General features: G+C 45.8%; 1 protein-coding gene across 2 annotated transcripts; it reads right to left on the bottom strand.

Moving 5' to 3' along the window:
- Positions 1–1,487: 1,487 nt before the first annotated feature.
- On the bottom strand, positions 1,488–9,525 carry LOC119173823 (glutathione S-transferase Mu 2). Of its 2 annotated transcripts, XM_075889755.1 has the most exons (4): positions 9,389–9,502; positions 5,509–5,653; positions 3,254–3,558; positions 1,488–1,910 (listed from the first exon to the last, which is right to left on the bottom strand). In XM_075889755.1, the coding sequence occupies exons 3-4, from the start codon at positions 3,523–3,525 to the stop codon at positions 1,520–1,522; spliced, it is 663 nt and encodes a 220-aa protein (XP_075745870.1). In that variant the 5' UTR covers positions 3,526–3,558; positions 5,509–5,653; positions 9,389–9,502; the 3' UTR covers positions 1,488–1,519. The 2 variants fall into 2 exon arrangements, with proteins under 2 accessions (XP_075745870.1, XP_075745871.1); XM_075889756.1 differs by lacking the exon at positions 5,509–5,653 and having other exon boundaries at positions 9,389–9,525.
- Positions 9,526–9,961: the final 436 nt, after the last annotated feature.

The following is a 9,961-nucleotide window of genomic DNA, read 5'->3' as shown; positions in this document are numbered from 1 at the left end:
TTCGTTGGTTGATGCAACTTATAAGCAAAAAAAGGTAGAAACACTTCCTTACGCACATATTTATCGTAAGGTGTTTAGTAAGATATGGGCGCAGCACGGCCCGTACCCGCCAAATGTTTGTTCGCAAATATCCCAGTGGACAGCCGCCTTCGGTAATCTGTGAACACGGGCTGAATAGCAATGCAGGCCAAATTTTTTTCGGCAGAGAAGGGAGTTCAACCTCATTTTGTGTATGTTCGTGCGTGCGTTTGTATGGTTACTCGTATATTTATATACACATGTAAAATAAACGAAATTGGGGAGGGTCTGACCCCACCCTTCGTTTTGCACTTGGTTTGTGTTTCCCGAAACATGTGTAGGGTGCCATGGTGGGCCACTTGAGTTACTTGTCGTGGGCGCATACTAGAGTTGAACTAGACAAGATGACAACCGCGTGAATTAGGTGCCAAGTTCATAATATTGGCCACAGGCGTGTGCAAGGTTCTCTAGTAGTTCAGGGGGGGGGGTAATGCTTACCTCAGCAACCTCTTTCCCCCCACCCTCTTTTCTTTCTGGAGTCCCAAAACAAATACGCTGCTTGTCGTATACAAGTGAATTGATGACGTCCTTCTCACGATGGCCTTGCTTCGGTCCCGGGCTTTCCAGGTATATAAATGAGAGGCAAAAGCTTATTGAAATACAACATTAAGAGTGTTCGGCCGCCATAATTGTCACAAAGCTTCGTGGACATAACCCTAATAAACCTAATAACCGCAATGGCGGGCAGGTTCAACTGTATAAAGGTGAAGGACTGTGAAGTGCGCTTGAAAAAAGTGTAGCGCCACGATGTGATGTGGGCGCTATAGAACATGACCACGAGGATGCTGGGGCGCGTGCGGAGATGTGCGCACGTGCCGAGATTCGGTGTCTCGTGGCGAACGAGGAACAATAACATCAGAAGGTATCCTGGGTGTTGGGCGGAGTCGGGTGACCGGTCCCGAGTGTCAACGCTATAGGACGTGATGCACGAGTTGAAGTGGCGGGCTTCAGGTGGCCGATGGCGTCCACCACTTTGACGCTTCGTTCGGCACGACGCCCGTTCATCGACAGCCTTTAGAAGACGCCGCTGGCCTCTTCCAAGCTTCCAGCAACGCGCGTGTCTTCGCATCGCCAGGCGCGTTCGACTCTACGACAGGTGAGCCTGACTTGACCAGGACGCACTTTTTCTGAAACTGAATATAAGTATTGCTATTAGTTCACTTTTTTTTCTTTTCCTTTGGGTCTCTGCTGTTTTCTGTGTGTGTTAATGCGCGTGTCCCATGTTTTCATAGCCTGCAAGCAGCCTCGCCGTTTGTTGGGACCAATCACGCTTCCAACCATACATACTTCAAGAACATTACAATGACATATTTCACGCCCCGCTTACATGCTTAAGGGGTGGGAAAGGCTTCTCTCCTGCACTTTGCTATAATCTAAATAAGGTATTGACGGAACAAACTGAAACTGTGTTTCGTAGACGCGGTCAACCGCTGAACGTACTTTATTTGTGTCCCCAAAACATGTAAGGCGCCATGATCGGCCACTTGACGTATTTGTCGGAGGCGAAGTACTCCTTCAGGTTTGGCAGCTGCTCGAAGCGGCGCAGGTAGTCCAGCAGCTCGGGTCGGTTGGCGAACGCGTCCGGCGCGAACTGGCGGTTCCAGTCGAGCGCCTCGTAGAGCAGGAAGTCCACGTAGGTGAGCGTGTTGCCGAGGGCCCAGCGGCGCTTCTTCAGCAGCTCCTGCCAGCGGGGCAGCGAGTCGGCCAGCCTCTTCTCCTGGCTCTTGCGGGCCTCGGTCGCGTTCGGGTTCATGGCGGTCACGACGAGAGCCCAGAGCAGGTCGTTGGCCTGCTGCTCCATGAGCCACAGTTCCGCAGCCTCCTGGTCACTCCTGCGTCATCCAATATCAATCCTGCTCAGGCGTAGGTAGGCGAGAAATGTGTAAGTCACCCAGACTCACCCGTACTCAAGCTCACTACAATATTACAACCCGGACTCACTCAGACTCGTGGCTCGATCTCAGTCCGAGTGAGTCGACTCATGAGTGAGTTCAACGACATACGTGCTCAGGACGTAGGCATTGACGGCGGGCACTCCAACAGCGCACTTGTCAAGGCATAGACTGAACTCGAAATAACGCGAGTCGAAAGTTTACTGGCGGAATATGAAAAACGATTGATTTCACAGGGCGACTATACGATGGCCGTGGTGCTATAGAACCTAATCGGATGCGTTAATTGAGTGTGCAAAATATCTTAGGACGTAGCATGGTTAATGCACAGTCGAGTGAAAAAATTAAGGCACTGCGGATTATAGCCGATTATAGTGTAATACAGTATGCATATATCATGGTGTAAAGCATATATTAATAGTCCGCTAACTTGTATACTGTAGAGCAACAAGGAGTATATAGATGAGCGCAGAGAAAGACACTGCAGTACGTATTCGACTGACGTTCAGCAGAGTAGGACACTCAAAGTAGAATAGCGCAAAAAGCGTATATCAAAGTTGAGTGCATGCAAGAAAGTAGAACATGGTAACGTGTTCGTAGGGCCACGAAGAAACTCGGTAGCAGGTGGTGAGCACACGACCTGCTACAGACCTGTTCCAGGCATACCACACGTAAGATATTACACCCGTTAGCAAAAGTTTCAGCACGCGCCGATTTCCGCACGATTCTTGTAATCTAACGCCGTAGGAGGGCTATAACTACAGGCTGAGGCCACGTTCCCAGAGAATTATTAGGGGCCATGTTCCCAGAGAAAGAAGGAATATAGCCTTCTAGAAAATTTCGCGTCTCGCCAGCTTTTGCAGGATGGTGTACATTTGATCAAGAGCTGCGTTTAATTGACAGTCAACAGCTCTTTGATTTGACTAGGTGAAAATACTCTGGCCAGCCATCGCCAGCAGACATTGGCAAAAGCTTCCTTAGACACATTTATCTAGTAAATTTAATGGAGTGGCAAGTAACAGCACTGAACAGAAGGGCGGCATCTAGCAGAGAAGAATAAACGGTCCTTTCGTGCAGCCATTTGTGCATACAACTTTGAGAGTTTGACGAATTTAGTACGTTGCGTAGACGTACTATATGTATACAGCACGGTTAAAATGCAAACCAAAATAGGCCAAACCAGAATTACCAATCATTTGCCTTTCGCCGGTACGTGTACACATATATCTTTTTGGACTGCGAATGCCACGAACACTTCGGTCCCTTTGACCACGTTCACTGACCTGGCGTCGAGACCGTGCTTCTTGCCCAGGTACCGTAGAATGGCTAGGGACTGCGTGAGCCGTACGTCGCCATCGATGTAGTACGGCAGGTTGGGGAACGTGAAACCCAGCGAGGCACTGTCGGCGGCCCAACCGAGTTTCTCGTACGTCGGCGCCGGTCCGAACTCGTAGCGCTTGTCCTCGAAGTGCACGCCCTTGTACACCAGCAGGTTGCGGATGCTCTGGGCCAGGCCTCTGGCAGTGGTGTAGCCAACGACCGGAGTAGGTGCCATGGCGGAGTTTATCCTTGGCTCTATATACGCACTCTGCATGCGAGAGCCAAGGAATAAAAAAACGAAAGGTAAGTATAAGCGATCATGATGTACGTGTGGCATGGCTGGAGACATGTACCCGCTGCGCGTTTTCCATGGCATTGGGTAACCATACGTACATCGGTGAATACAGAGAGAAGAAAGGAAGGAAATGCAGGGGGTGAGTCGTTCTTTGAACAGTCCACTATGAGAGAAAAAGCAGCGCTCTTTTTTTCTTTTTCCCAACGAGCACTTCTGTCGCTCAGTTGTGGTGAGGTGAACTATAGATACAGGGGACAAGTTAATTTCCAGTCAATACCAGGGCGGGATCGCTGAGGATTACGAGGCGTAGATTTCAGAAAATCACCGGGTGTGGCTAGCTGGTTATTTGGTAAAGCCTCAGGGCATGAGCGTACACTTCAGCCAGGAAGGGTACGCACACTGCCACTTAGAGCCCTTGGAGGTCTGTGATCAGGCTTAGAAACTTCAGGCGTTTTAGCACGGCTTTCCCGAGGTCAAGGGAATATTTAACGAGTCACTTCTTTGCCGTTGGAAATATATAGTAAACTGTAAAATGTAAAATGTGTTTATAGTAAAATGTAAAAAAAGAAGAAAAAGTAACACTGTGACAAAACAAACTTCAAACTAGTACGGACGTGACTATATATGCTATGTGAACTTGTGGAAGGTGGGTTGCCTGTGTATTGGCATGGGCGTCACATCACGGTATCCGCAAGGGCAGTTGGAAACTTACGTTCAGTTGGAATATGTATACATTTTGGTCATTAAGGAACGCTGCAGCTAACAGTTCCAGAGTAATTTTGTTCCCCTAGTGTTCTTTAACGTTCTTTTTCGGGCCAGGGTACGCACGCACACGATCGTTTCTGCATTTCGAACTTTTCGAAACTGCTGTCGTAGCAGTGGAAAATCTAAACCTGGAACCGCGTATTGGGAAGCATGATGCTGTAAAGTAACTGACTCCTTCGAGTTGTTTGAACAGGACATTTTGAGGGGCCAGTCGGTTCATTCTGTGAAAGAAATATTGCGCTAAAATATCGCAATTGCACTCGTTTTGTTTGGTGGTTAAAAGTGCAGAGCATTGTTTATCACGAGAAGCATCCGTTTTGGGTGAATTTTCAGCCACAAATGGTTTTAAAGATGAACATATTTGACAGAGAGCTGTCTGGCTAGATAAAAATTTATGTGAATAAAATAAACTCTCCATCCACTTATAATAGAAAGTTTCTAATGTCAAAGTTAAAAACTTAAAAAAACTCACCCGATGTTTCGGGACCGAATCATCAGGAAGTGTTTTATTCTTCGGTCTTTGAGACAGGAAGTCATTGAGACAAGAGCGTACTCTTTAAGCAGAGTAGTTAACTGCATGAGCTATTTCTCGGATGATTATCTTTCTCGCGCTATAGTAGAAGAAACTAATGGTGCAAAGACCACCTAAATAGAATGAATAAATCAACACAAAGTGTAGGATGCGTCATTAATTTCTGATTGCTCATGCCACACACGAATCCAAGAACTAGAGCTGAGCTATACTTCGGAACCTGTTGAACTAAATGTGGCGACAGCAGTTATGGAAATAACCAAAGCTTGTTTAATTTTCAAAAGGCAACATCAAGGGAAGCCAGTGCCGCGGAGAAGGTGTATAACAAAATGCACGCAAAGAAGTCATCTAGCCCAACTCGATAAAAACAAAATAAAGGTACAAATTCACAAAGCTTGTTATTTGTAAGCGGCATTTTGTCTTTGGCCGATCACTCTTGATAATTGCGATACATGTCCGTTATCTAGATTTGCTGAAACTTGCTCTTAGAATATATTATATAGCGTTAGATGTATGGGAACGCAGCGCACTTCGTAAAATCTCCGCGCGCATTGTTAAAAAAGTGCTCTGAGGAAGCGGTAAGTATTCTAAGAACATATATATTAACATTTGTTCGGGTACCTTACCTTGCAGTGTAGTGATGGTTTGCGGAAATGATCTGTTCGCGGCTCGAACTTTCTATCGCCGGCTTACGGCCCGCGACCTTCTCGGTACGATCGACAAACAATCTTCTGGATGAACGATGCCGTAGGCTGCAGTTATAAGGTCTGCCTGCGAAGGGAGGCCTTATACAGTCATCCTTATAGTTCACTGACGTCGCAAGTTGACCTATGAGGTATGCGTAAAGAAAAAAAAACTAAAACGCCGAGGATATGGCCGAGAAAAGTTCGAACTTTTCTCGGCCATACAAATTGTTTAATGATATCGCCCAGCGGATCTGCTCACAATAGGCTTCGAACGCTTGCAATTAGGCCGTTACAGGAACGATCGCGATCGATCATAGTCGCAGAGCCGTAACATTGCCTCTGCCGTTGTTGTCACAGTGGTAAAGAGCCCTACACAGTGGGCGATATACGCTCCATCGATAGGCGCTACGCAAAACAGGTGTTGTGTAAATTATCAGCCAATTGCGCTGTTGGGCATGTATTCATAAAAGGCTGTTGACCAACGACATGCACACTTCGAATGTTTACTGAACTCATTTTTCGGTCGTTGCTTATATATATATATATATATATATATATATATGCACAGCATGTACAGTCCTTAACAAGCTGAACACGAACGTTACCATGATTGGTGTACTTTGACTGATCCCAGCCGCGAAGCGCTAGGCGCTGTTATCATCTCCAAGATATCATCTCCGTATGCTTGAATAGTAAGCCGTCATGCATGGGTAACATCTCGGCAACAAAATTCGAGGCTACGCGGCGCTAGCATCAATCAAACTGTTTTGGGACACGCTGTGGAGCATTCGTGTTAAGCTTGCTGACGTCTGTATACGTATGGTTTCAGTTGTAAAGTATACTCTATAGTTTATAAAGTATAATCAAAGTACGAAGTGATGCACAGAGATAACAGGAAGAATAAAGCAGGGGAAGGAAGAGAACTGAGAGCTAGAGAAATTATTATAAATTATCGTGTGTAGGTAAGGGTGTCTCTGAGGGCAGCACCTATAGTTAAGACCGAATGATCCATGGCCACCTGCAGTGCACTCTCCGGACCGGATCAAGCCGACTCAGCTATAGCAGTGTCCTTAAACCCTTTGCTGTAGTCGGTGCTGCAGATTATGAGGCTTCCCACGTGGTGCTACCGTTTTAGGTCATGGGCGAATGTACCGAGTATATAGGCACGGCCGTTTCGATGGGTAGAGTGTGGCGGGCTTGTCGCAGATGAGACATCTGGTTGAAGTTTTAGTATGTTTACGCACAGTATAACGCAATAGTGAGTTGGCATAGCGTAAGACAATAAGACTAAAAAAGTGCTTGCAACCGACTCCGTGTTTCACGAGAGGTCTTGTAAGGTGGTGGGTACACGACACCTGGTACAGTTCAACGGCCTTCACAATCGCATCGCCGAAAGGCCGCAGGCGTGGCATGAACCAAGGCATTGACCTTCATGTTCCCAGCGACATAATCTTTACTGGCAATCTACATGGTTGTGGCGAAAGCGGAGGGTGCGGAACGTTGCACCTTGCGAAGTGTGGCTCGAGAGAACACACTCCTAGGGTCAGCACCTTGTCTGCTAGTCGGTGAGGATCGTGGATGACAACCTTATGAACGCGAAGACCGCTCTTAAGCTGGTTTCCCAGCTTCAACGCGTTTCATAACAATTAGATTTAATGTAGCTGACGCACGATGTCGAGACAGGATTATGCCTCTGGAGTGGGCAGCTACAGCATAGCAGTTTTAAATATTCAGCGGCCAAGAACTCCCATGAAAGACGCTATACCTTTAGGTTCACTTCTCTGGCGTGTTAGGGAAAGCGACAGAGAGAACGTTAAAGTTTCAGGGTGGAATCACCCCTCTGCATCCATGATCAAACTATGAAGAGAAAACGTAAATAAAGGAACCCTTTCGCGACATATAAATATACCGATCATCGATTCAATATACTAATTACAATCGAGCTAAATTTGCAAACGACTTCTTCCTTGAATTATCCTGATCGACCTTTTCACGCTCACATATACGGGGAGCACTGACCTTTTTTTTTTTTTGCATTGCTCCCCTCCCCCAAGCAATATGTTAGTCGCGAGAGAAGGAAAAAATTTCTGCACGTAAATTAACGTTGTCTTCTTTTTCTTTTCCTTTTTAAATTCGCGGGGGAAATGCTGTCTTTTATAGTTCGTTGTTGGGGGGATGACTCACACAGAGAAGCGATTTGAAGGTCAGGACGGGCGCGTATTGTAAGTAGTGATTTCGATTCCGGTTGCGGTGGTCGTACTGCGATGGATGCGACTTGCTATAGAGAGACCCGTGTGCTGAGATTTGGGTAACGCTGAAGAAGCCCAGATGGCCGAAATTTTCTGGAGCCCTCGGCTACAGTATACGTGTCGCAATCATACAGTGGTTATAGGGCACCAAACCCCCCCTCCCCCCCAAAAAATTAAGGTTCACCTATCTATCTATCTATCTATCTATCTATCTATCTATCTATCTATCTATCTATCTATCTATCTATCTATCTATCTATCTATCTATCTATCTATCTATCTATCTATCTATCTATCTATCTATCTATCTATCTATCTATCTATCTATCTATCTATCTATCTATCTATCTATCTATCTATCTATCTTGCACATGCGTCTATTTCTGTGGCGCAGAATGTAATGACTCCGATTGACTAGACAACGATACTGAGAAAGAGAAAGAGAAAAATTTTATGAGAGAAAATTTCTTCGTACGACGAGATTCGAACCAGCGTACCGGCGTTCTGAAGGCGAGCGTCGTAAACATTCGACTATCCAGCAACGCTAGCTGAGCAAAACGTACCGCTCTCGAAGTATGGCATAGCAAGGGCGGTGAGAAAGGGAAATGAGGCTGACGAGTAAGGAAGAGAGGAGAGTAAAGCATGGCGTGCAAAAAAAAAGAAATGAAGAGATAAAGCGAAAAAAAAAAAGGGCAGACAGAGAGTAATACCACAGGAAGAGAGGGAAGAAATAAAGAGAGTGACGATAGAATAAACGAGGAAGCGAGAAATCGAGAGAGAAAAACCGAACTGAAGGGAAAATAGAGAAAGATAAAACGGACAAGAAAGAGAAAGAAGTAGAGATGAAGAAGGACAGAGAGAGCAAAAGAGAGACGGAGAGGAGTAAAAAAAAAGTAGACGAATAAAGTGAGGCAAACATTGCAAAACTTAGGAACGCAGCAAAAATCAAGAATACCTGATCAGCCAATCAGCTCCGCTGTCTCTTTGGCATTCCGGTTCCAGCGCACGCTATACGCTAATTGCTTTTCATGCCTAAAGGTGCGAAGCCAAATGTGCAATGTACTACGTCCGTATGCTGTTGAACGGACACCCTATATTGAACGTTAGATTGAACGTAGCCATGTCCTGCACCGCAGTTCATGCGAAGACGAAAAACAGCGTACTAGAAGAGCACACAGGAAACAAAAAAATGCGGAGGACGATGCGCGGCTAATTGCCGAACACACACATGCTTACCAGGAACAAGAAGACTGCAGCATTACATAATATTGCTGTTTGGTATGGATATCTGTTGTTGCCCAGTGAATACACCAGTTTAGCTTTAACTAAATCTCCACATGGAGGCGGTTCATTTCATGGGCGTAGTCAAGGGCGAGAGTGGTTCAAACCTTCAAACCTTTTCCCCACCGAAATTTTTCGATTTTGCTTACATATATACACGCGCACACGTACAAACGACGCACGAACGTACATAAATTATGGTATAATCCCCCCGTTGCTCTTTTTTGAAAAAAATTTTTGGCTACGCTAGAGTGATTCACTCGAACGTGAAACGAATGAAATTACGGTACCTTCAACGATTCTCTCGTGTTGTTGCAGGTGGTTTCTGCAGAACCGTGGCTCTCAGAGCATATAGAGGATCGCCGGTATGCGATATCAGGCACTGCCCAAGCACTATTGCTTTATCTTTTCGTTTCGCGGAGCCATGCGCTGGCCTATTGTATGCATATCGCTGCGATATGCCAGCTAGAGGAAAAGGAGAAAAACGAGGTCGGTGTCGTTTTCATACTTTGAACTATTCATTGTTCTTTATGAAGGTCTAGACTTCTCGGATAAAAAAAGAAATAAAGCAAGAAAGACCGAACGCTGGCGGTTTTCTTTTTTTTTTTTACAAGGCTTCGTCGTTGAAGTGCAGCCGTCTCTTGCGAAAGTGTCAACGGCGCTGAAATAAATGCTCTTGGAACACTTCCGGATGCCCTCTCGCGTTTGTGCCGAATATCTGTTAGGTTTACGCAGTATTTTAAGGGGAGTTACGCTGGGGAGCATGAGGTCAGAGGTTAGATTTCAAAAACCACGACATAACATTTTCCGTGAGAGAGTAGAAAAAAAAACATGGCTGATCCTCATATATATAGTAGTAGGTA

This window comes from Rhipicephalus microplus, chromosome 3 (assembly GCF_043290135.1).
Source record: "Rhipicephalus microplus isolate Deutch F79 chromosome 3, USDA_Rmic, whole genome shotgun sequence".
NCBI classification, from domain to species: Eukaryota; Metazoa; Arthropoda; class Arachnida; order Ixodida; family Ixodidae; genus Rhipicephalus; species Rhipicephalus microplus.
This window is presented reverse-complemented; position numbering and strand designations above follow the sequence as displayed.

Coding starts and splice junctions, on each gene's coding strand:
- LOC119173823 (XM_075889756.1), bottom strand. CDS start 3,525: ATGGCACCTACTCCGGTCGTTGGCTACACCACTGCCAGAGGCCTGGCC. Junction 1,911..3,253: donor AAGCACGGTCTCGACGCCAG/GTCAGTGAACGT, acceptor TGGATGACGCAG/GAGTGACCAGGAGGCTGCGG.